The sequence below is a fragment of the Carettochelys insculpta genome, chromosome 3 (assembly GCF_033958435.1).
Source record: "Carettochelys insculpta isolate YL-2023 chromosome 3, ASM3395843v1, whole genome shotgun sequence".
NCBI classification, from domain to species: domain Eukaryota; kingdom Metazoa; phylum Chordata; order Testudines; family Carettochelyidae; genus Carettochelys; species Carettochelys insculpta.
This window is the reverse complement of record NC_134139.1, coordinates 26845001-26872184: the sequence shown is the minus strand read 5'-3', so window position 1 is coordinate 26872184 and position 27184 is coordinate 26845001. Positions and strand designations below refer to the sequence as shown.

At 45.1% G+C, this 27184-nt stretch overlaps 1 protein-coding gene across 6 annotated transcripts in view; it reads left to right on the top strand.

Moving 5' to 3' along the window:
- Positions 1-4203: 4203 nt before the first annotated feature.
- The window catches only part of EML6 (EMAP like 6), a 215953-nt gene continuing 192972 nt past the window's right edge, over positions 4204-27184 (top strand). For all 6 annotated transcript variants that reach the window (XM_074988499.1, XM_074988501.1, XM_074988500.1 and 3 more), the window contains exon 1: positions 4204-4400. In XM_074988499.1, coding sequence (XP_074844600.1) covers positions 4204-4400 — 197 coding nt within the window. The remainder of the gene's footprint in view (positions 4401-27184) is intronic.

Genomic DNA, 27184 nt, shown 5'->3' with positions numbered 1-27184 from the left:
TCTCCCAACAGAATTTTTGGCAAAGAGATGCAAATTGTTGTGTGCCAACAGTTCCCTGCAGTCTAGACACAGCCTCAGTGTTGAAGTATCAGCAAAGCCACTGTTGAAGTATTAGGTTACCACAGTGCATCTGCAATGCAGAAGCGATTGGCACATGGATATGGAGAGTTGCAGTCCCCTTCTATGGCTATGTCAAAACAGCCCCTGCACAGTTCGGCTCTGCAACAAAAGGGTATGTGAGCCAGAACTGCACTACAAATGTAGAGGAGGAGACCAGATTTGACTTTAAGTATCAACTGAGTTTTTATGAAACATTTTAATTTACATTTTGCAGACATGGAAGTTCTCAAAAAAGATACTACACAATTGAGTCATGAAAAAAGACTGAAAGCACCATCCATGACACATAAACTAGTGAAGAACGAGGAGATTGTAGATATTTTATATTAAACAAAACTTGCATATGTTTTGGTCCCTTGAGGCTTTTATATTTTCAGTTCCCCTTGTAGTCAAGAAAACCTCTTTCTCGTTGTCTCTCTGAGCTCATCTGAAAGGTGGCCCCCATTCCATCTTAAAAATATGTCCCAAATTGACCTAAACCATGTAATTGTGGCCTACTTGTTATTTTGTGTCACCTAGTTCATAAACATCAGGCAGCAAAAAATAATTCTGTAACACAAGGCAGCAATACAAACAAAATTAGAGAAGTAGGGCTCGGGATGGTTCGGTGGACTTGACCTAAGCAGGCTGCTGCAAGTGCCACATAGTGAGTGTGGGAAGCAGAGCTCGGGGGAAACAATCCCCTACTGCTGGTGCTGCCACCATGCCATGCCCCAGGCAATGCTGCCCTGTCCCATCCATTGAATGGTTGGGGTGGCCGCTGCAGGAATCCCAAACTGTGAGGCCTGGGATGGATGCCCCACCTCATCCTATGGATGGTACAGCTCTGCTTCAGTGCTACTACCTCCATCTCTGTATGGATGCAGCATAGCCCACTGGGTGGGGATATTCTCATATCTGGAGTTTTACATACAGTCCCTGCTGCCCTTTAAGTGTGTGGGATGCTCAGCTTTCATTTCACCAACCAGTGCTTCCAGCCCCAACTGCTGCTGCAGAGAAAAGCTACAAAACAGGAACATCAAGGTCCAAACCCCAGAGGCCAAACAGAAAGACCCCCATGTTATGTTTTAAAAACCTCCTCATCTGCCCGCCAAGCGCAGGCTCCCAGGATGTGCCGGGCTCGCTGTGTGTCACGGCGTGAGATTGGCAAACATAGTAATATTTCCACAGAAACAGCTCAACAGGCAGGTTCAAACGGCGGAGGGGGCGGGGGGGGGGGGGGGGGGGATAGAGGGGCGTGGCAGGCAGCCAGGGCAACGTACGGTAGTTAGCAACAGCAAGCGGACGGCCGGGCGTGGTGAAATCTCACCCGCAGGTCCGTTCAGGCTATTCCCACTGCAGGTGGAGACGGACAGAGCGCGAGGAGGTGAGGAGGGAGTGCCCCCTCCCAGGCTGAGGCGGCTGCAGAGGGCGGGAAGCTTGACAGGAGCGGGGGACTGTGTGAGCAATGGCACAGACAGGGTGCCCGGCGCGGTGGGACACTCCCCGCCCTAGCCGTTGCTCCGCAGCCCATTTGTTTCTTCTCAGCCGCAGGTTCCGACAGACCGAACTCCCGACCAAGCCGCAGAGCCGGCTCCACAGCAACCGCTGGTGGTGGTGTCCGCGGCGCGTTGCACCTTGGGACTTGTAGGCGCTCGCTGAATTACCCCCGCCCGACGAGGCGCCTCAAAGGCGCGGGTGAAACTTCAATCCCCACAATCCGCCTCGGGAGGCCGGTTCTGTGAGTGGCGGACTGACGGGGGGGCGGGGGGCGAGGGGCATTCCAACCGAACGGCCCGGATTCTCCAAAGCCGATTACGACAACTCACTAACCTTCCCGCCCACGCTGAGCCAGGCGCCCGGGCTGCCTAGGAAACATGCCTGGCGGTGTGAGCCTGAGCCTGAGCCTGAGCCTGAGCCCTGGGAGGGGGAAGGCGGGGACGCTGGCAGCCTAGCCAGCCATCCGAGAGAGGCTCATTCTCCTCCGCGCGCTACCCGCGCTCGCTTCCGCCGCCTCTCGCCTCAGGGCTCCGGGGCGCACGGGACAGCTGCAGGGAAGGGAGCTGCTGCCAGGTGACAGTGCTGCTTTGGCTGCGGGCTTTAGTGTCATGTCACGTCCGCCCGCTACCGCCCCCTAGTGGGGCACGGTGCCCGGGCTGTGGGGGTCATTATCTGTGCTCCTCCGCTCCGCGGGTCGAGGTGCCTGGGGCGTCCCCCTGGATGTCAGGGCGAGGTGTCCAGGGTATCCCTCCTGCCTGTGGGGAGTCAGTATCTTCTCCGCGGGGAGCGGTACCCGGGGTATCCCCCCTGGATGAGGGGGATCAATATCTGCTCCGCTCTGCGGGGCGAGGTGCTCGGGGTGTCGCACTGGCTGTGGGGTTTCAGTACTACTCCGTTCCACGGGGCCTGGTACCCGGAGTTATACCCCCATCACCACACCCTCCAACGAGATCATTGCTCTGGCTCTGGGTGGGGGTCACTGTCCGTTCATCGCCGTGGGAATACTGCTCTGATTGGGGCATGTTCCTTTTCGACTACCGCCTTGCACGGTGGTACTCCGTGGTAGAGGAAATATGGCTCAGGGTGTGACATGAAGTTTAAAGCTCTCCAGTCCTCTCGGCGGGGTGTTGAGGAGGCCAGCGCCGGGCAGTACCACCACGGACTATTGTTTTAAGTGTAATGCCGGATTATATTTTTGGGGAGTATTTCTTTGTCTGTAATGTCAGAGTTTCCCCTAAAACCAGGGTCAGATTGCTCTCCGTGTGGATTCATTGGTAGCAGGTTATGTAGTATGTGGGGGAGATTGCTAATATATCTGGGGAGGAACCACTGGGGAGTAAGTGTTACTGTAGGTGTGTGGTACAGTTTGTATTACCTGATATCAGTACACACTCTGGTTTAGCTGGGTAATATAAGGTTACATAAATATGGTTAGAAGCATATTCTGTGGACAGGGATGGACGGCTTAGCCTTTGCTGGTGAGTTTATTTTGAGTTTCTCTTCCAACTAGTACTGAACAGCATTATCTGTACCACCGTTTACTTGCTTTCATCTTTGAATCTCTCTCCGACGCTTGTGACTAGGGTTTTTTGGTGAATGAATGTTGGCTTGAAGTGGGTGTTACAAAGCATGTGAGGAAACCAAGGCAAAACGGGTAGGAACTGAAAGATAATTCTGGCTTTGGGGTAAGGCAATGGAAGTCTTTGGGGGGTGTGTGTTGGCGCAGGGGAAAATGTTATTCCAAACCATGATCATAAACATTTAAAAAGCATTCTTTACTTGATGGCAAATTGCAATGTTTGGATGGCTGCGAACTGGAAAGTGTTTGCATTAAATTATTGTCTTAGACTCCGAGGGAGCTATTTTGGGGACGGAGGCGGGGAGAGGTCATTTTATTTTGGTGTTTAATGTGAACTCTGTTTCTTTAACACCGTCCAATATGCAGACTGATAATTGCAAATGGATCATGATGAGGCAGCTTAGAAGACTTCCTTACAACGCGTTCAGAAGTGACTGAATACACTCAGATTTATTGCCTGAAGACCCCTTGCGCTTTGCATTTTAAGTACCCATTTATTTTACATTTGAAATATACTTTTTTCTTTTTCTTTGCAGTTTAAGTTTACCGACGTACATTGTATAGGGGGAAAAATCCAGAAAGCTCCTTTTTGCAGGAAGACAAGGAGGTGCATTGGTGGAGACAGCCCGGACTTTTTTGTAGGTGGTGGTAACACACAGAAGTTACTTTGCCACTGGAAAGACATGACCTGCATGTGATTAATTTATTTGGATGTGCGCTACCCCTCTTCTTCCCCCAGAAGTTGTCTGGGTTGCAGAGCAGCGGGGAAGCAGCAGCTGCTCATCTCGGGCAACAGAAGATTATGGTGGCAGCACAACAGTAGCAGTCACGCAAGCAACGGCAGCTGCAGCAGAGCTAGTCCGTGAATGTGTTTTGTGAATAAAGCCAGCTTTGCAAAGTGCAACCTGACGATTCAGCAGCCAGACAGGAATTGACAGCGTTTGAAAGGAGGAAAGATTTAAGGGGGAAAGAAGGGGCGGCACGAGGGTTTGCGTGCGTGCTTGTGGGAGTGGGGGCTGGTTATCATGGCGGATCGGACAGCTCCAAGGTGCCAGCTCCGTCTGGAATGGGTCTACGGATACAGGGGTCACCAGTGCCGCAATAACCTGTACTACACGGCCGGCAAGGAGGTGGTTTACTTCGTGGCTGGAGTCGGGGTGATCTATAACACCAGAGAGCACACCCAGAAATTCTTCTTGGGACACAACGATGATATTATCAGGTAAGGGGGGGGCAGGCGTGGGGTGGGGTTCATAAGGTGGGGTAGGGAGAGGAGGTCTATTCAAATACCTACTCCTCACTTCTAAGTAGGTGTTTGTAATTTCTGGGGGAAGCACAGGTTGTCAGCAAAATCTGGTCTGGTTGGATCCTACTGATCTCTTTTGTACTGAAACCCCCAAATTGTAACTCAAGACTGAAAACAAATGTCGCCTTTCCTACTGCACCACAGACAATCAGACGAACAAACAAAAACCAAACAGCACCATAATAAACTCACCGCCACATCCCACCATACTTTAGTGCAACAACTTTATTGCAAAACCCCTTCCAATTTTTGGTCCACTGTCCCTTATTATACTGTCTAAGTAGAGAACATGGTGTAAATGCTACTCTTCTTACACCAATAAAATCTGGACTCCAGGCATCTCTGTCCACTTGACTTTAAATCCTTGTACTCTGCATGGAGCATATACGTCCTCTACAAGTCTCCTCCTCCATTTCACTCAATCTCCAGACAAAACTTCTGACTGACTCCAATTGTTGTTCCTCAGTCTCAGTAGATTTTCTCCACATAGTCCAAGATTTTCCTCTTTTGTGTTTTCTTTGCTGGTTCCATGGAAGAGCTTGACGGACTATACTGGATGATGGTTTTCTGAGACTATGGCCCAGCCATCCCCACTTTCTTCTCTTGATTTGAATGTCAAGTGGTTCATGTCCTGCTCTGTTCCAAAGCTCCACAAATGCCCAGATCTGGCATCTGAATCCAGCCAATTTTTGATTTCCACACTGCTAATTCCACTCTAAACAGAATAGCTCCGTCTATGCAGCCCCTCCTTTTCAGAAGGCTCATGCAAATACATCCAGTTGAAAATGCAGATGAAGTGCAGATTAACAAATCTTGTGCCTCATTTGCATACTCTCATATGATCACGTTTCCACAAGTGCTGTTTTTGGAATTAAAATCAGCAGTGTAGACAGGGTTCCTTCAAAAACAAACCCTGTTTTTGAAAGATCCCTTCTTCCTGAAACAAAATAGGAAAAAGGGACCTTTTGAAATTGGGATTTGTTTTCAAAGGAACCCCATCTATGTGGCTTTTTTCCCCCTGAAAACAGCACTTCCAGAATAGTGAGTGGCTGCCATTATGCAAATAAGGTGCCCAATATGCAAAATAGCACTTAATTTGCATTTTTGATCAGCCATATTTGCATGGCTCTTCCAAAAGAGAAGGGCCATGTAGGCACAGCCAACAAGTTTAGTTCCTCATACCCCAGGGAAAAAAACTTGGATGCCAATGTACTCTGTTGTAGCAGTACCACAGAAATCTAGATTTATCACTCAAATAGTCCCAGTCTCTAAAATTTTACTGCCTAAATAAATATGTTTAGCTACCCCTGCTCCAATTTAAGAATTTTGACCCTGATATGTCCTGGTATGATAGCATTGTAAAAACTTGGATTTAGTATCGGGGTTCAGCTGGATTCTGCCAAATTTTGTTAATAAACATTGACAAACATCAACATATCTACAAAACAGAGGACAAGTGTTGCTTCTCTTATTCCACCAGAGAAATCAACCCCACTTAAAAATTGCAGCGTGGACTGCTGGAGCCAGCTAACTGTTGGCCACCTACCCCTTTCTTACCACCTAAATTTATTAGAGATTGAACTTTTCCTACTTAAATAGAATATATGGAATCTAGAATAGTACCATGTGTAGAATAGTAGAGATGATTCATCAATCATGGTGTAATAATGTGCCAGAAAACACAAACCCAGCAATTGAATGTGGGGGTGTCCATATGCATTTTGGCACTTATGCAAATTCTACAATTATTGTATAGCAGTATGGGAGTCTTAATGTATGGAAATCCATCTACCTTTTACAACATGATGTCTTTTGCTATCATATACATCTTTTACTTGGCTCTTATGCTTCCTTTTTTAATTGGGTGCCCTTACAAAGTTCATTTTTGTTTTAGAGCTACATAGTACCAGCCCCTGTGGCATTCTGTATTTAAATTTTATTTCTTGAAATGGTACTCCCTCAGAAAACAGAATGAACCTTTAAATGCACCCATGACACTTTATTAAATGCCCAGTAGCTCCCTTTTATATAAATGATCATTTATTTATTCCTTAGAAGCTAGAAAGTACAGTAAACTCTTTCATATCCAGCAGTCCTGGGATTGGAGGTTGACTGATACTCAAATATTCTGGATAATAGAAAGGTATACCTAGCAGTGCATAACATTAAAGAAAAACAATATATGAAGAAACAAACAAAAATGTATGCTGAGTAGTTTATTTACCAATAACAGTAGTATTGCACACTGTAAACTTATACTCTATTGCTGTATTTATTTGTATTTACTTTCACTATACTGTATTTATGGAAAAGTAACTAAAATTTACTCATGGTTAATAGAGTATCCAGACACAGCATCTGATATAGCCATTCTTTAGCTTGATATTTCTTAGTATGATGAGCAGTGAAGTGCTTTATAAATTTTAGCATTTAAATTGTCACAGTTAGGCATCAGAATCAACATCTTGTTAAGATGAATGGGGAATAGTTCTCCAGTATTTCCATGAGTGCTATTGTTTTATTTTTTGTGTCCAGACACATGAGGACAGTGCAAAAATGTGCAGTCTGAAAGTTGGTTATAATTAAAGGGATTTGTAACATTTAAAAAAAAAAGGAAACTTTACACTTTGGAAAACAGTGCAATGTGGGTACAGAGGCTTGGAATGTGTGATTTTTCTGCCTCCATAGCTGCCTGTTGGCTCCATTTATATGGAAAGCTTTCAAGGATGTACTACAGGTTGAATGTCTCTTGTTCAGCATCCTTGGAACCTGACCAGTAATGGATGAGAGAACTTGCCAGATGATGGGAGGTCAATATTTTGTAGTATATTACCAACACTTCCACTGCCTACTGGGCTCTTAGAAAATATTTAGGGGTAAACTACAGTTAAATAACAGCACAGAACACTAAGGCCGTGTCTACACTTACAAAAAAATTTGAAATGGCCATGCTAATGGCCAAATCAAAGAACACTAATGAGGTGCAGAAATGAATATTCAGTGCCTCATTAGCATGCAGCCAGCGGTTCGCTCACCCATGGCTCATCTACACAGGGGTCCTTTTTGAAAGGATCTTGCCAACATTGAAATCCCCTTATTCCTATCATCTGAATCCCCTAAATATCAGCTGATAGGAATAGGGGGATTTTGATGTTGGCAGGGTCCTTTTGCAAAGGACCCCCATGTAGACGAGCCACAGGCAAGCGAACCATGGCACTTTCAAAGTGCCATGGCCAGTGGCATGCTAATGAGGCACTGAATATTCATTTCATCACCTCTTTAGTGTTCTTCTATTTGGCCATTAGCATGGCCATTTCCAAGTCTTTTTTGTAAGTGTAGACATGGCCTAAGAACCAGGATTGGTGGCTGTAAACATACTTTATGGGATCATGGAAAACTTGACCACACCCATGATAAGTGGTCATCCAGCTAACTAAAACCATGCCAGACTATAGAGTTGGCTGGACAAGAGGGTTCCGGATTAGAGAGGTTTAGCCTGTAACAGCAACACAGTCAGAATTTTTGGATTTCTAGCTCTAAACTACATTTTCAAGAATTTCTACAGAATTTAACAATGTTTCCTAACATCTTTGAAATTATATCAAATATCAGAAGACCCAATGAGAGCCTTTCATAAATCACATTGTTTTTGTTGTTTCTGCTGTTCTTAAAATATGGTATGAATTTTAACTTGTGTTTGCCTTGACTGTTCTGTTGAATACCAAAATAATATAATATTATACATCTACAAGACCACACTTATATTCTAGCAGAGGAAAAATAAATCAGCTATGAGGCAGGAAACCACAAATCACACCACATTTGCTATAGTTTTATTAGAATAGTCTGTGCCTCTGGATATTAACTAGAAAGCCAGCCTGCTGTCCTCTGGTAACAAACCATGTTATTTATGTGAGGGAGACTGCAGCTTAATAATAATGTAGGATTTGCCAGAATAGCTCTGTAAGTACTCTGGTATATGTGTTCCACTTTGCTGAGAGGGTAGGAGGTTAAATATATTAAAAATGTTGATGTTCCACTAGTGATGGGATTTATTGGGGTGAGTGAGTACATGGAAGTTTGTTTTATTTTCTACAGTGATTATGCCAGAACAAAGGAAACATAGTGGAGAATGACTACAGATAGGGTTGTGGAAAAATAAATGTGATGCTTGAACCTGTGCCATTTGTTCTTGAGGATATTATATATTATTTTAGAGAAGATAAAGATGAAAACATAGTCATCAACCATCCGGAGTTAAACCATCTTAGTTCAGTGAATAAACTACAGTATTTTAGAACATGTATATTGTAATATGTTTATATGGTGTCTCTTAGCCCAGACAGTCTAAAGTATTTAACAAATTACATATGCAATTATCATGTTTTGTAATGGTAGCTGCTGACAAATATTCATCACACATTGATAACCCAGCTACTACAGTTATTTCCTATGCTACCTATAGGAAAAACTGCTATTAGTGGTCACTTTTTATGGTGACTTTAATAGCTACCACATTAGAGTACTGCTGAAATGCAACTTGCTTTGTACTGAATGATATAGCTTATTGAATAGTTACAATAATACCCTGCTATAGTTTCAGTGGTAACCCCCAAACTGTTTCAGTTTAAGAGAAAAAACTCTGGAAGAATAAAGGTGAAATATATTTCTCTTTTCCTTTTTGTCAAATAAATATTCATTTCTCTTTCAAACTGACATTTAATTTAGTAATTTAATCAGTATTTGGAGTAAACTTTAGGAATAGCACTAGGTTATTTCCAAATAATTTATCTGCAAAGATGTTTTAATCCAATGGAAGTCCATCTGGGTAACTGTTTTGCCTATGTAAATTCCTTTGTCGTTTCAGTGGACCTACAGGACATACTCCTTAAATTCCTACTGTATATATATAAATTCCCATTTTTAGTTCCCATACATTTGAGCATTTGTGTGAATTTGATTGTCCAGAATATGTGAATACTTCCATGGTCACCTTCACTTGACCTCTAACACCTATGAATGATGTGTGACCAGTGTTCTCAGAAGAGTTTTACTCATGTTGAAATAATGTACACCAAATAGATTGTTGTTTTAAATGAACAATGAAATATGCAGCCACCTAATGAATAAAAAAATATTTTTACCTCTTCCCTGCAGTATTAGTCACAGGATTAGCATTAGATTCAAAGAACAAAGGTATTATTTAATTTTCGAATAAAGCATTTTTCTTTTGGAGTAAAACAATTCTAATTTAACTAATATGCAGAAATATAATTTAGTAACAGAGAAGGAGCCATGCTAGTCTGTATATTATCAAAACAAAAAAGCAGTCAAGTAGCACTTTAAAGACTAACAAAATAATGTGTATATATATAAATAATATATATAATATGTAATAATATATATACATATATAATTTAGTAGTAACTTAGAAGGGAACAGTAACAGAGAGGAAGCCGTGCTAGTCTATGCACTACCAAAACAAAAAGCAGTCAAGTAGCACTTTAAAGACTAGCAAAATAGTTTATTAGGTGAGCTGTCATGGGACAGACCCACTTCTTCAGATCATAGCCAGACCAGAACAGACTCAATATTTAAGGCACAGAGAACCAAAAACAGTAAGCAAGGAGGACAAATCAGAAAAAGATAATCAAGGTGAGCAAATCAGAGAGTGGAGGGGTTCTGGAAAGGGAAACAGCCGAGCTGGCTTTTATATTCAAATTCGGCACATTAACACATGGTTTAAATCGTGATGGGAACTTTCTGAGTCACTATAGGGGCTCGTCTGCATACTTGGCTCAATCTAATTCTTGACCTTCCCCCCCCACCCCTCCACTCTGTGATTTGCTCACCTTGATTATCTTTTTCTGATTTGTCCTCCTTGCTTACTGTTTTTGGTTCTCTGTGCCTTAAATATTGAGTCTGTTCTGGTCTGGCCATGGTCTGAAGAAGTGGGTCTGTCCCACAAAAGCTCAACTAATAAACTATTTTGTTAGTCTTTAAAGTGCTATTTGACTGCTTTTTGTTTTCTTAGAAGGGAACTACGCCCTAACTTACATTAGTGTAAATCAACAGTTTAACTCCCTTAAGGTATACAAAAGAATATATGTAAAAAGAGAATCGGGTCCTTAGTTATCATCATCATCATCATCATCAATAACCGTGGGCTCAGCACCCATTGGTGTCTGATGCCTCTCTCACTATTTTCTTCCATCTTTCCTTGTCCAGTGCAGAGTGGCTTAGTTTCTGTAGACTAGCTCCACACCAATCTACTATATCATCGAGCCATTCTCTGTGGGGTGTGCCTCTCCTATTCAAGCCGTCCATTATGCCAAATACTAGGGTCTTGATTTTTCATTCGTTGTTCATTCTGCAAATATGTCCAAATAGTTGTAGGTTCTGTTTTATAACCTTCTGCAGCAGGTTCTCTTTCAGCTGTATCTTCCTGTATAATTCCTCATTGGTGACCTTCTGCATCCATCCTATTCTCAGGCTCTTTCTGTAACAACTCCCTTCGAAAGCCAATATTCTTCTTTTCTTATCTTTCGTTATCACCCATGTCTCACATCCGTACAACATGCTGCTGAATACACACGTTTTCAAGATGCCCAGCTTCGTTCTTAAGCTAATTGCTTGGCTTTTCCAGATCTTATCCATCGCCTTCAAACTCTAGGTAGGTAGGCATCCTTCAGTCTGCATAGACTATGGATTGCGCCCTTTATAGTTTCAGTTGAGGGCTTCATTTACAGCGTCTACTGTGACTATGAAGACCCACATGAGAGTGACCGTCCTTGCTGCATCTCTTGCAGATGTGGTGGGTGTCTGGCAAGTCCTTATTGTGCTTTCTGTGCGCTCGCTTCTCCTCTGCTAGCTGTCTGATCCTCATCGCGCCCTTCTGAAGGCCCTTGTGTAACCCCTGCCTCCATCTGCCGTGGTCGTCTGCTAGTTCTTCCCAGTTGTCCCGCCTTCAAACTCACTCTTGCTTTAACTGTTCTAGTTGCTGTCTTCTTCTTACAGTCTAGATCATACATTATGCTTCTCCCCAGATATGTGAACTTCTCTACATTTTCTAGTTCAGTCATTGCATTTCATCCTATATTGCTGTTCTGCCAACTCAGAATCATCTCTTCTGATCTTCAATGCTCTCATCTCTTGAACCCACTTCAGTGTCTCCTGGATAATCCACTTCTTGTTGATCTTTTCATCTTATCCCATAATCTACAAATTCAAAAGGAATGAATTTTTTTGTACTTCTGAAAACCTGTTCAGTCATTCTAAGCTGGAAGAAAATGGTGATAGTAGCATGTCATCCTAGTGGCAGGTTAAATTTTCTAGAAGAAAAGGATACCTTCTTTTATAAAGGTGTATTAAGTTACATACATTAATGTAATACATATTCCTGAAGTTTTGGTTTATGTATACTTGAATTTAAAATTAAATGTCACATGATATAGCTAATACATGCTACTCTGTTGTCTGATACTCTCTGATCTAGGGGTATATAGTTTGCATTGGGCTAGTGGTAACTTGTGATAAGATTTGGTATAACACACTTTATTTCATAGTTTGGCGATACAAGAGTTATTGGATCCTATGGGTTTCGAAGTTTAAACTTCAAAGGTATGCTTGAGATTTTTTGCAGAGAATAATTATTTAATGAGAAATTTATCAAACTTGTAATAGTTGTACAATAACCATGTAGTACACTCTCTTTTTCATGTAATTGCTCTTGACACTACTCTTGGAATCTGTTCTTCCCATGTGTGATAGAGGATCACACAGCTGAAAGAAAGGTGAATCCATCTGTAGTTGGGTGTGGAGAATGATACAAGAATGAAGGTGTGAAGGTGGCAGGGGTGCCCAAGTCTGCAGATGGAGTGGGGAAGTGCAAAGAGAGAGTAATTGCCAGGGGCTGAGATGCAAAGAGCATAATTCACAGTGGCCGAAGTCCCAGGCCTCTTTGAATTGTCACCAGTGCATTGTTCTGTGTGGCTCTGAGGGCTGGGGGAATGGGAACACCACGGTCTGGGTGGTGCTCAGGGCTGACTGCCCTGAACCCGGCCTCGTCTGCCTGAAGCACCGTCCCTTTCAGGAGCACCTCAGGTAGTGTCCTGGGACCCACAATGGTTTTTGGCCCTGCTGGGGATAGCAGTCATGATATAACATGCTACTTCACCTTCTTTTAGTTAGCTAGTATTACAGTAGCCAACTTTTCCTCCAAAGTTTCACATTTTTAAGGACCCAAAAAGAGAGTGAAGCCCATTCCCTTATTTCGTCTGCCTATTAGAGCACCAATTTTCATTTAGAGATGTGTGGTGCATGACTTCTCTTGTTTACCAGGTCTGACCAGTTCTTGAATTATATCAGTAGGCCTTTTTGTTTAGATTAAGTCAGTCTGTCTCTCTTTTTGTGTTGCAACTTGTGTCATTAACATTTATTTTCACAGCTTATTGTGATACTTTATAACTTTTTTACAGGTGTGCCAACAACTAAGATACATTTTTGTAGGCCCTTTTCTCAAAGCTGGTTCTCTGGCTGCACTCTTACTCTTGCATGTGTAAGGTCGACAGACCTTCATCATTGGCATGAGGGATTGAACCTGCAGCTTTAGGAGCTAAAGTCATATTTGTGTACTGTGTGAGCTAAAAGGCTTCTCAGCTAAGGCTATAGCGTATACTTCACTCTCTCTTGTCAGTGATCTCAGTGTCCGTGGGTTACATATGCATAGAATCTTATGTTACAGAGGGGTGATGTTAGTGGGGCACCCAAAGTAGCTGGCTTTGCAGTTAATAACCCATTTCAATGAAAAGTCAATGACATTACTCAAAGCAATTGTTTCAGGCTCTCAGCAGACTCAGACTGATTGACCTGAATGAGGTACTCTTGATTCGTTTTCCCCCCAAGTTTTTCCTCCTAACCACAAGGACTAGAAACTTTAAAAAAAAAAGGATTTTTGTAATGTAATCAGAAGAGTCTGGGAGATAGGCTCCTAGATGTGGTCCTATAATTCTCCTGGCTTAATCTAGCCCTATGCTGATCACATTGTGTGCAAGGCCTTAACTGGAAATATGATAATTTCCCCTTCAGTTGTGTTTGACCTTTAATAGTGCTGTCTGTGTGAGCACTGAAACAATTTGCAACCAAGGCTGATATAATTTGCCTGATTACTGTGTACACTATTCTGTAAACCTTTATTGTGGACTGGGGTAAGAGGACACTACTCTCAGCTTGAGGAAAAGCAGTTGAAGTCAAAGTAGCTTAAGCCACCTTTGTTCCGTCCGCACCCTGAGCCACTCTGTGGCCTGGACAGACCCATAGCACAGCTGTGTCATGAATTCCTATCTATATTGTAGCATAGACATGAATCCCTAGACTGCCATATGTGCTGCATCACTGCCTTAAATCTCCACAGCCTTGTCATACACACACCCTTTCACCTTTACACTGGAGCCTATGATAAGGCCCTCCTCAGAAGACAATTTAATCGCTTTCTTCATCAGTGTCTGTGCCTAGAGACTACTAGCTACAACCAGAGCTCCTTTAAGCAGCTCTGGTCCATTGCTCCCCTAAGGAGACAAAACTAGGGTGAAGATCCCACCTCAAACAACTTATTCAGGTAAAATGCAATGGGGGTGGGTACCAGGAGTGGAACCAATGTGGATAGTTTTACTAACATGTCTGTACAATCTGATTTTAGGACTTTGTCTTTTTTATACAGTAGCTAGAGGAATAGAGTTAAAATATGTTAGACTGAACTGTTAAAAGGAATATCATGGGTACAACTGAAAGTGCTAGGTAGTTGTGCTCAAAGTCTTCCTGATTTTGGACCCAGATGTCTTAAGTGTAAGGTCTGGTCCCATCTGCTGCTGCTACACTCTATTTGCATCTTTTCAAATATTGGGTTACAGGTAAGAGACCAAGCTAACTGTTATGCATTATAGATGTTTATACCATATAGTTTAATTTAGAATTTGATTGCCCTTCATGTTTTAAGTGACTTACAGTCAGTCCTCTGTTAATTTGTCTTTTTAGCTGTTTGAGAAGAGGAACAAAGTCCCCGCAACTCTTCCTTTGAAAATAACCTGCATACATACAGCTGTTGACTAAAAGTGTTTCACCTTCCTTGTGTTTGATTTTTGAAGCAAATAGTAAGGCACTTAATTGGCACCCAACTTATATTTGCATAAATAAAACATTTTTCTTTTTGAACAGCAAATTGAATTCATTACCAGATTCTTATAGAAGAGGACATGATTTGACCAGAATGATTTTATTCATTCACTATGCTTATAATATTAAAAATAAAAGATCTCAGCAGTAGGGAAAATGTTCCACAATATGTCACTTTTGATGAAGCAAGAAAAGTCTGTTTCAAAATACTTTTTCATCTTTGGTCCTAATGTAAATTTATGCTTTTGGTCTAAATGACAAAAATGTTAAGGGTAAAATTTCCATTTTGAAGGGAAAAATGTATTAGCCATATTGAGAAATCCTCTTAATTTTAATATGCAAATGTTAAGTGAGACTTTAATGAGCGTTGAGTGTAGCATCTAATTTTAGAAAATGCTGCCTGGGAGGCAAATGATTTTGCATAAAATTTTTGTTATTGTTTATTTATTTGTGTTTCCCACCATTTCAGAAAACATTTGATAATATGTGAGAAACCTCTGACTTTTAATATAACATCTCAGTGGGTGTTTTATAATGAAATCATGATTACAATGGGGATCTCAAATGTAGCAAGTGCTAAAAAGCAAAATGTGCTAAGGTGACAGCACATTTAGAATTGTTTCCATTATGTTATAAATAGAAATTTAAATAAAGCAATTTGGTTATGAGCATAGTACCCTGTGTTGGGTTTTACTATTGTTTTTCCCCAATACAAAGTGTAGGGATAAGTTCTCTACGTTAGTTGTAATATGGAATTTATTCTTTTTGATTGTACATCATCTGGCAGAAATAATGGTCTTTTCTTCTTTGAGTGTCCCCGTGGGTGCTCCACAATAGGTGTCGGGCTCGCCCGGCGCCGCAGATCGGATCTTCCAAGCAGTTTCTGCCGGACCGCGCATGCGCCGGTGCGCACCGCTCCCTTGCGCGCTCCTGGCCACGTGCGCGATCCGGTCCCCGCCAGTTCCTCTTAACCGCCGTCGGCTGCAGACGGAATCCGAACTAGGCTAAGGCCAAGTTAGCGTATTCAACGGTTTTAACTGTTTTTTCTTTAAAGTTTTCAAGTTCTTAGGCTACTGCAAGTTAGCCAGTTGTTATTTTAAAAAAAAAAAAAAAAAAACCAACAACAAGCGGGACGGCATTCAGTCCAGTCCCAGTAACAAGCGGAACATCGGAGGCCAGGAGCCTAGGGCCATTAGCCCTCCTGCCGCGGCAGGCTATCGGAGAAGGGGAAAAACAGCACGGAGAAGGTGCTAAGTACCCATTAACAACTGAAAGACTCACCAACAATGTCCTCTTCAGGACTTAAGAAATGTGAGTCCTGCCGAGAGGCAATGCCAGCGTCTGATGGGCACAGTCTCTGCATAAGGTGCCTGGGGGAGTCCCATGTCACGCAGAAATGCTCCTTCTGTGCAAAACTAACAGCCAGAGCAAGGAAGGACAGGGATATGCGGCTTAAAATGCTGCTCTTCGACAAGGCCCTCCAGCCAGACGTGCCGGAGCGGCCACAGCAGGAGGGACCCTCCGGGGCCCATAAAAGGAAAGCCGCCTCCCTCACCCCATCAGCACAAAAACGGAGGAAAGCCTCCCCAGCCCGATCCCTGCCGGCAGCAACAGCGAGCGGGACGGGAGGAGCGCGCAGCCCCCAGCCGCAGCAACAGCTGATCGGCGGCGGCACGGAGAGCCATGTGGAGGCGGCTCAGCCTCCGATAATCAAACAGCCGCCCCGCATCGCAGGCAGGGCGGCGGCTAAACAAGCGCCGGTACCGACGGCACCGCAAGCAGCGGCACCGACCCCCGGGGAACCGGTGGTGCAGAGCGCTCAGGCATGCAGCCTGCAGGCACCGGAGGACACCGCCCGTGCGGCACCGCCCATGAGCGTGCCGAGCACGGCGCGGACGGGGCCGAGATCCCCTACACTTCAGGGGGCGGAGTTACCTCCCCAAGGGAGGGGGAAGGCTGCACACAAAACGAGGCACCGCAGCCCCTCTCCAGACAGGGCTGCGGAGTTGCTTTCTTTCAGCCCTCCGCTTATGCTGCAGACTCCAACCAGAAGGCAGGGGTCCCCCCTAGCCTACCCGGAGCCCCCGTCTCCATTTTTACAACCAGCCTCGTCCTGGCTGGGACCACCTTCACCCTTCCTGGGGTTTGAGCCGCTGGAATACTATCCAAAATCGCTCTCTCCAGTGTCCCAGATCTCTCAACGATCTCGCTCCCCCAGACGCAGAGGGTATGCACCAAGGGAGTGGTCTAGGTCACCTTCCCAAGAACAGTGCCTATACTGCCATGGTCGCCCCTATGACGCGGGGCATAGACACCACCGGCAATCTACCAGGGAAAGATCCCCACAGACGATCTCGTATCCCCGAGGGCAGTCGCGAACGGGGACAGAGACTCAAATATCTCAGGGGGGACTGGTTATGGAACCCCGAGATTTTCCCTCGCAAGCCTCTAGCGAGAGGGTGTACCATCACCAACAGGAACCGGAAGGGTCCAGAGAGGCGTACCCTAGTGGTTCCTCGCTCTCCTCCCCGGACGAGGCTACGGCCCCGGGGGACGTCCATCCTCCGGACGATCTCAAACAGTTTCAAGAGGTGTTTAAGAGGGTGGCCTTCACGCAAGGCATCCAGACAGCTGAGGTGCAAGAGAAACACCATAAGCTCCTCAAAAATCTGAGACCTCCGGCCTCCTCCAAAATAGCAATACCGCTTCATGAAGCAATCTTGGAGTCCGCCACTACGATATGGCAGACCCCTGTGACTATTCCGCCTGTCCACAAGAGAGCGGATAAGAAATACTTCGTGCCGGCGAAGGGCATGGAGTTCCTGTTCAGCCACCCACAACCAAATTCCTTGGTGGTGGAGTCGTCGCAACAAAGATCAAAGACATCTCAATTTAAGACGGGGGAACAGACAAAGATGCCAAGAAGCTAGAGCTGTTCGGCAGAAAGGTCTACTCCTCCTCCACTCTACTGTTGCGAATGGCAAATTACGCAGCGCATTTAGCGAACCATAATTTCGACAACTACACTAGGTTAACCTCCCTCATGGACTCGCTTCTAGAGGAGAAGAAACTGGTGCTCAAGGCCATCGTGCAAGAAGGCTACGCGGCCTCGAGGACGGGAGTTCAGATCGCCCTGGATGTTGCGGACACAGCAGCACGTTCCACAGCTACGGCAGTGGTGATGTGAAGGGAGTCCTGGCTCCAGACTTCGGGTATACCGAGGGATCTGCAGGCAAAGATAGTCGATCTTCCCTTCGACTCGCAGAAGCTGTTTGCTGAATCAACTGACTCGGTCCTTCATTCCAGTAAAGATTCAAGAGCCACACTTAGGACCCTGGGGATTTACACCCCTCCATACAGAAAGAAAAAGTACTACCTGCAACAGAGACGGTACCAGTACCAGCAACAGCGTCCCCAGTACCACAGGGGTTACGAGCAAGGGCGACATCAACAGCACCAGCAGTACAGAACTCCCAGGCGACGTTCAAAACAGAGCTGCGCGTCCTCGGGGCAGGGCCAAAGGCCACAAGTTTGACACACAGATCCAGGGCTGCGCCATCACTACCATCGCACAAGGTCATCCGAAACGGCTATTCCACCATCGCCTCCGACCATTCTACGACCAGTGGCAAAGGATCACCACAGACAAATGGGTGTTGGAGATCATAGCCACGGGGTACGCCATTCCCTTCCAGTCGCTCCCACCACCACGACCTCCACCCAGGCCCCACCTCCAGGAGGCCTCCCACGTAGCGAGGCTCAAGCAGGAGGTAGACCATCTCATGCTCATAGGGGCAGTGGAAAGAGTGCCGGAGCAACTGCAAGGGAAAGGGTTCTACTCGAGGTACTTCCTCACGGAGAAAAAAATAGGAGGCTGGAGGCCCATCTTAGATCTTCGAGGCCTCAACCGGTACCTGCGCAAGCAACGTTTTCGGATGATCACAATCGCCTCCATCCTTACGGCACTGGACGATGGAGATTGGTTTGCAGCCCTCGATTTGCAAGACGCGTATTTTCACATAACTATCCATCCGGCTCACCGGCGATTCCTCCGGTTCATGGTAGGCAAAGAACATTTTCAATACAAGGTCCTACCGTTTGGCCTCTCCTCGGCCCCCAGAGTCTTCACCAAGACCTTGGCAGTGGTGTCAGCCTACCTGCACAGACAGGAGGTATTTATATTCCCGTATCTGGACGACTGCCTACTCAAAGGGGCCTCGAAGGAGGAGGTACTACGCATGATACGCGTCACAGCAGGCACGTTCTCTTTGCTCGGCCTGGTTATCAATCTAGCAAAATCAAAGATAGACCCCACACAGGACATAGAGTTCATAGGGGCACTCATAAATTCTATTACAGCAAGAGTATATCTACCAGAGACTCGCTTCCGGGCCATCGGCTCCCTCGTGCAGGTCATCACCTTCAGCCCTACGGTGCCGGTCCTGACGTGCTTACAGCTGCTGGGCCACATGGCAGCGGCGACGTTCATAGTACAGAACACCAGGTTACACATGCGCAGCATGCAGCACTGGCTGGCGAGCGTATACAAACCGGCAGCACACACCGTTCACAGGGTGGTGTCGCCCACAGCAGAGGTGTGCAAATCCCTGCAATGGTGGGTAAACCCCAAGAACTTGCTAACAGGGGTACCCTTCCACCAACCACAAATATCGGTTTTTCTTGCTACAGATGCCTCCCTCATAGGGTGGGGAGCACACATGGGCGAAGAGGTGACTCAAGGGCTGTGGTCCTCCACGGAGCAGTCACTGCACATAAATATATTGGAGCTCAGAGCAGTGTTCAACGCCTGCAGACACTTTCGAGACCATATACAAGGCAAAGTTGTCGGGATCAGTACAGACAATACCTCCACCATGTTTTATATAAACCGGCAAGGAGGGGCTCGGTCCCGTGCCTTATGTGCGGAGCAGTCCGGTTATGGAACTGGTGCATCGCCAACAATACAATCTTGAAAGCCTCGTACTTACCAGACGCTCACAATGTGAAGGCAGACCAGCTGAGCAGGCGTTTTACACTCGCGCACGAGTGTCAGATCTGTCCCGATCTGCTACGACCGATTTTCCACGCATGGGGTTTTCCCCAGATAGACCTGTTTGCCACTCAACACAACAAGAAGTGCCCACGATTCTGCTCCAGGGCAGGACTGGGACGGGGGTCCTTGGGGGACGCATTCGCGATCTCGTGGAGGGGCCCCCTGCTTTACGCTTTTCCTCCCACAGTGCTGATCCACAAAGTCTTGCAGAAAGCCAGGAGGGAAGGAGCCCGAATGATCCTGATAGTCCCAACGTGGGATCGACAGCAATGCTTCCCCCTACTCCTGCGCATGTCGGACCGTCCACCGATGCCCCTTCCGGTGGCGCCGGATCTGCTCACGCAAGCCCAGGGGTCCATAGTGCATCCGCACCCCCAAGGCCTGCGACTACAAGCGTGGTTAATCCATGGCTCAGCTCCTTAGAGAGCACATGCACAGAGGAAGTGCAGCAAGTCCTAAAAAGTAGCAGGAGGACTTCCACCAGGAAGGCCTACAAGCAGAAATGGACTCGCTTCATGGCATGGTGTTCTACCAAACAGCTGGCCCCCCTTTCGGTGCCTATACCTGTAATATTAGAGTGTTTACTGGACCTCAAGAGAGGAGGACTCTCACTATCCTCGTTAAAGGTCCACCTTGCCGCCATTTCGGCGTTCAGACACGAGGAGGAAGGGCACACGGTGTTCGCCCATCCCATGGTTACCAGATTCCTCAAAGGGTTGGTAAACCTATATCCCCCTCGGAAACCGCTTCCACCTTCGTGGAACTTGGACCTGGTGCTTAACGTGCTAACGGGACCACCTTTCGAGCCCTTGGCCACGGTTTCCCTCCGCCTCCTTACGATAAAGACGACCTTTCTTCTCGCAATTACGTCAGCTCGCAGGGTGAGCGAGCTTGCGGCAGTTATGGCAACGCCACCCTGCACTGTTTTTTCCAAGGAGGCGGTAACCATACGGCTGCATCCAGCCTTTGTTCCCAAGGTTTCTTCTGAGTTTCACATTAACGAACCTATTGTTTTACCCTCGTTTTATCCAAAGCCTCATATCTCTAACAAAGAGGCGCGCCTACACCTCCTGGACGTGAGGAGGGCGCTAGCCTTCTATATAGACAGGACCAAGTCCTTCCGGAAAATGGATAGACTCCTAGTCTCTCTCACTCCCAAATCGAAAGGAGAAGGTCTTTCTTCGCAGAGAATCTCTAAGCACATCGTATCCTGCATAAAAATGTGCTACGAACTCAAAAAGACTCCTTTACTGGCCACGCCCAGGGCTCATTCCACTAGGGCGGTGGCGGCATCAACAGCCTTTTTCAAGGGCGTTGCGCTAAAAGACATTTGCAGAGCGGCGACCTGGTCATCCTATGACACCTTCGCCAAACATTACGCCCTTCATAGGGTATTCTAAGGGGATACCCGTCTCTCGACAGCGGTCCTCTCGGGGACAAGCTGCACATAATCCGATTACCCACCTCCTATTTTGGGTTACTGCTGGGTAGTCACCTATTGTGGAGCACCCACAGGGACACTCGAAGAAGAAGGATAGGTTACTCACCGTAGTAACGGTGGTTCTTCGAGATGTGTCCCCGTGGGTGCTCCACCACCCGCCCATCCTCCCCGCTTTGGATCTCTGTTTAGTGTTTTGCAGGAGCATCCGAGGCGGTTGGTCAAGGAACTGGCGGGGACCGGATCGCACACGTGGCCAGGAGCGTGCAAGGGAGCGGCGCGCGCTGGCGCATGCGCGGTCCGGCAGAAACTGCTTGGAAGATCCGATCTGCGGCGCCGGGTGAGCCCGACACCTATTGTGGAGCACCCACGGGGACACATCTCGAAGAACCACCGTTACTACGGTGAGTAAACCTATCTTTTCCTTTGAATGTATTCCTTCAGAGGCTTGGTTTATGTTTTCAGCATGTTAATAAGAGAGTTGTTGGAAAAGACTTTTTATTTCATTGATTGTTACTTGCTTAACCCCTTTTCCATATTTATTTATTTTTTCATATCAAAAGAGGCAGTGTCAGAACTAGACAAAAGAGTTCAAAAGCATATTTGCTTGGGTCCATTGAGGTAACAAAAGGCTTGTTTCTGGTTACAAAACTTTTGTTTGTTTGTTTGTTTTTTTAAAAAAAACCCTTTTAAACTCAAAACCAAATGGACCAAATTGTTTATATTTATGTTTTAGTGATTTTAGTTGGATGTTTGCACATTGTCCTTGTTTTTTGAAATTTTGTAACATTTTCTTTATTTTATAATTATTAATAACCTTATTATAAATATTTATATCAGTAAAATATGTTTATGACTAAGCAAAATAAATTGGGTTACATAAGTTATTTAGTTTCAGGTGAAACATTAAGATAAAAAGAAATGTTTGAAGCTGTTGAGAGACGCTGTTTCTTTAGCATTCTATTTCAGTTCCATTAAAGAGGGTTGTCTTCCTAGGGCAGTAGAGGCAGAATAAAAATTAGTTGTACTTTTGTAATTATTAGCATATTAGAAAATTCAAATGTTTTATTAAGTTTTGTTTCCAGAAGACAGGCAGGCTGGCTTTACCTCTTGTCTCCAGGTCACTATTAATATCTCTTTATCCCATTCTTTATAGGTTTTTATCCAGCCATCACACAGTCTATACTCCGCCATAAATATTGTTATCCAAAATATATTTCAATTGATTTGCCCCATCTAGTTGTAAGCCTGAAGAGACAAGACTTCTGTAATCTCCCTGGCTGTGTCTACACGTGCCCCAAACTTCGAAATGGCCATGCAAATGGCCATTTCGAAGTTTACTAATGAAGCGCTGAAATGCATATTCAGCGCTTCATCAGCATGCGGGCGGCAGCAGCGCTTCGAAATTGACGAGCCTTGCCGCCGCGCGGCGCGTCCAGACGGGGCTCCTTTTCGAAAGCACGCCACCTACTTCGAAGTCCCCTTATTCCCGTGAGCTCATGGGAATAAGGGGACTTCGAAGAAGGTGGCGTCCTTTCGAAAAGGAGCCCCGTCTGGACGCGCCGCGCGGCGGCAAGGCTCGTCAATTTCGAAGCGCCGCTGCCGCCCGCATGCTAATGAAGCGCTGAAATGCATATTCAGCGCTTCATCAGCATGCGGGCGGCAGCAGCGCTTCGAAATTGACGAGCCTTGCCGCCGCGCGGCGCGTCCAGACGGGGCTCCTTTTCGAAAGCACGCCACCTACTTCGAAGTCCCCTTATTCCCGTGAGCTCATGGGAATAAGGGGACTTCGAAGAAGGTGGCGTCCTTTCGAAAAGGAGCCCCGTCTGGACGCGCCGCGCGGCGGCAAGGCTCGTCAATTTCGAAGCGCCGCTGCCGCCCGCATGCTAATGAAGCGCTGAATATGCATTTCAGCGCTTCATTAGTAAACTTCGAAATGGCCATTTGCATGGCCATTTCGAAGTTTGGGGCACGTGTAGACGTAGCCCCTGAGACTCAGACTAATGTATCTTACAGAGAGGAAGTATTTTTCTAATATTAGGCCTAAGCTTTCCATTTCTTAATTTTATCCCATTCTAGCTAGTTGTCACTTGTATTACTCTATGTAATTCCTTTTTCTCCTTGATCTTTGCCCTCTTCAGATATTTGTACACTGTTACCATAATATCCCTTACGTGTTGCTCAGTCAAGTTAAATATTGCTTCTTTACTCTTTCCTTGTAAATCTATCCCTCCATCCTCCTAATTTTATTATTGTGTTTTTTAATATTTTGATTTGTGAATGTCTGTCTGGTAATATTATATGTAGAACTGGATGGACTACTATAGAATCATCGTAACCCGATACCTTTGCATATGTACCTCAATCAAGCTGTATTATTTTAATTGAGAAAACCATGTTGCATTGCAAATCCCTGTCTAATTTCTGTCCACTATCATCCACTAGATCTTTGCTGATATTACTGCATCCCATTTTTCCTGTTCTTCCCCATAATATGTATATTGACCATTTAATGCTTCATAGGCTTTGAGAGATCTAAATGTGCCCTTTATTAGGCTAACAGATATATACAAAGCAACATCTGTGTATTCATTATTGATGTTTAAAAAAACTACAAAACCACTGATGGTTCAGTGCTTTTGTTCAACTGTAGTTGACAGTTTTCAATCTATTTGCCCACAAAGCCTGCTGATGGATGACTCTGTAAAAATTGCACATCTGGGACTCATCACTTGGTGCAAGAATACCGTGTTCAGCATATTTCCCTATTGATTACATCGCTTCTTCAGTTGTAATGGAGGATAATTTCTTCAGAGGAATTTGTATTAGAGATCAAAATAACTTTAAAGAATCATAAATATTTTGTGCTTGATTTGTATTATTCAGAGAAAGCAAATCTTCCTTCACAACTAAATTAGTTGCAGTAATGAACTTTGCCAGTTGTTGGGTGTCATTATCCATTGATTTGTATAAGTGCACATTTCAAAGTTCATACACCCCTGGCATCCTGCTTTGAAAATATGGGGCCTGATCCTTCATTTACTTCAATGGGAGCTAGAATGATTGCACTACATTGCATGATCAAATCCTTGTTGGACAGTCTCAGTACTTTTTACATTTAAATGGCATCTGTTTTAAAGTTATCCAGAATGTTTATATATAGAATAAACCTCGTTATTGATAAAAGTTGGAACATTGCATGACCCTGGACTAAATAATGTTATTGGGACAGATGAACATTGCATGGTATAGGAGCATTTCACTTCCATTTTTTATATTAAAAGTCCTCTCATTTGTCAAGCACGCTGTAGCTGAATGAAACTAAAATTATTTTTTGTTAAATTAGTCACGGTCTTTCTGCTGCTCCAGGGAGGAAGTTAATTATGCAAGGTTAATCCCTGATGCATCATATGCTCCCTGAGATATCATTATAACTGCACCAGTCAGCATTTTGGGGAGCCGGAAGTCCCCTTATTGCCCCTTCTCACCTATCTGTGCAGAGGAGGGAAAGTATTAGCTCTTGAAGAGCTTGTTTTCCCTCCTGCACTACTACCCTTGATGTGATTAACCAGCACAGCTCTAGGAAAGGTACTTAGACTGTCACAGCGAAATATAAAATTGAAGAAATACTAAGGTATCTGGGCTTCTTTCTTTGTTTCATGCTGTTGTAATGCTGTGACAGACCCAGGTTGCTGGCAGCAGAGATAGAACCTGTAAGCCTAGGATCTAAAGCCCTGCACTCTACTGTGTGAGCTAAAGGCCCAGCTGAGGCTGTAGAGTGGAGACTTCACTCACACCAGATGAGGTCTCAGTACCTCTGGGTACTACACTGTTTTTCAACAGCTCTTGTAAACTAGTAACAGAGAGGTTACAGAAGCTCACGTTGATCATTTTTTTCTGATTTGTCCTCCTTGATTACTGTTTTTGGTTCTCTGTGCCTTAAATATTGAGTCTGTTCTGGTATGGCTGCGGTCTGAATAAGTGGGTCTGTCCCACGAAAGCTCACGTAATAAATTATTTTGCTAGTCTTTAAAGTGCTACTTGACTGCTTTTTGTTTTGCTTGTAAACTGTACACCTGCCATCTCTGCTTGACTGCATGGATCCTTAGCTGATGACCACTGTGTTGATGCATGTTATGAACAGCACATATTTGGTACTGCAATATTTCAAGAGCTGAGAAACAGTGAATTGGTGATGCTTTCCCTGTTGTCTGCCATGGAACCAAATAATTCAAGATTGCAAAGACACCAGAATGAGAGCTGCCCTTACTGTAGAAAAATGAGTGGTGATCACTGTGTGGATGCTGGCCACCATGGGGATTGTTGTGATGCAAGTGTGCAGGGTCATTAATTGCCTCCTTCTGTGAAGCACTGAGACTCTCACTAGTGTGCAAAAAATAAATGATGTGTCTGAGGTAGTAGGATTCCCTAACTGTGGCAGCGTGACAAATAGAATGCATAGCCCAATTTTGGCGTCTGATCGTGTTAGAACAGAGTTCAACTGAAAGTGCTATTTCTCCATGGCTTTGCTGTTACTGGTGGTTCACTGGGGCTATTTGGCTGACATCAGTGAGGGATGGTCATGGGAGGTGCATGATGCAGGCATCTTTCGTAACACTGGAATGTATAAAAAGCTGCAGACTGGGACCTTCTTTCCAGACCAGAAGACTCTAGTGGGGGATTGGCCTATAGTGATCTTGTGAGACACTGCAGACCTCTTGCCCATATGGCTCATGACTTGCACTGGGAACCGGGATGTCAGCATGGAATGCTTCAGTGAAGGACTCAACAGGTGTTGAATGATTGTTGCATGTGCCAAAATTGCTGGCACAGTCTTATTATTTGCTTAGCCATTGCAGCCTGTTGGACTTTCCGTAATATTTGCTAATTGAAGGGGAAATGTTTCACCTGAGTGGGCCATTGAGGCTTACTGGCTGGTTACCAATTGAACAGCAGATACAAGAACAATTGGGGAGTGCAGTGGGAGTGCTGTTTGAAGCAGGCAGGCTTTCAACGAGCATTTTGACAGTAATTCCAAGTAATATGTCCTTATGCAATGCTTTTGACAGGCAATGTTTACTTGCTGCCTGGAATTATCCCTCTTGTGCTTTCTTCCTGAGTATCAATTGCAAGGAACAAATAGTCCTCCCTATAGGCACGTTCAGTGTTGGTACTGAAGGGGCGGTCAGGCACAGATTTGTGGTGATTGCAGACATGAAGGACTTCAACATCTGTGTGGTCTTTGAAGAGCTTTATCATCCACTCCTTCCTGGTGTTCTTTCCTGGCTATCCAGCCTCAGTGTTTCACTAATCGTTTCCCACCATGCTCTTGTTTTGCTGTATGCTGCATCTGCTGACTGCAGCACCTGGTGAAACATATCCTCTTTACTCTTCTGAGGTCACCAGTTTATCTGATGGAGGTGATCTGCTGATGTGAAGGAGTGTGTTCTCAAAGACATATTTACAGAAGAAAAAGAAAGAATTAATAGAAACAGTATGGTGAGTATGCTCGTAGCTGTGAATCACAAAAGTTACAGCACACCTGCTTCTCAGTGTCCCTTGGCTAGCACACAGATGACTGTGAGTCCCAGTTATGGTGAGTTTGTGTGGAAGACAAGGGTAAACTAAAAAGGGCAAACTAAGGGCTGGGTAGGGGGGTTATAGTAAGCAGCTAGGGAGCCTATTCTGAGTATGGGTACCCTGTTCCACAGGCTAGAATGATCAAGCTCAGTATCTCACTCTTAAGGGTAATCCAGAATGCAAGCGAGCATCTCTTGCACATGTATAGCTTCAGATCGGCTCCATATGCTACTCCTGCAGAAATAATTACTGAGGGCATGGCCAAGTTTCCTAGAGCTGGGGTTAGAAACAAGGCAGCTCTCCCAAGGAACATTTGGCAGAGGACTGCAGAAAAGTTTCCTAGAGACCACAAGGGATGATTCTAGAGGCATGCCAATGTACGTTAACAAACTTTTCTGCCATAACCCCACTGTGTAGATGGACAGACTGTTGTTCAAAATCTGTTCCTTTTCCCCCTCT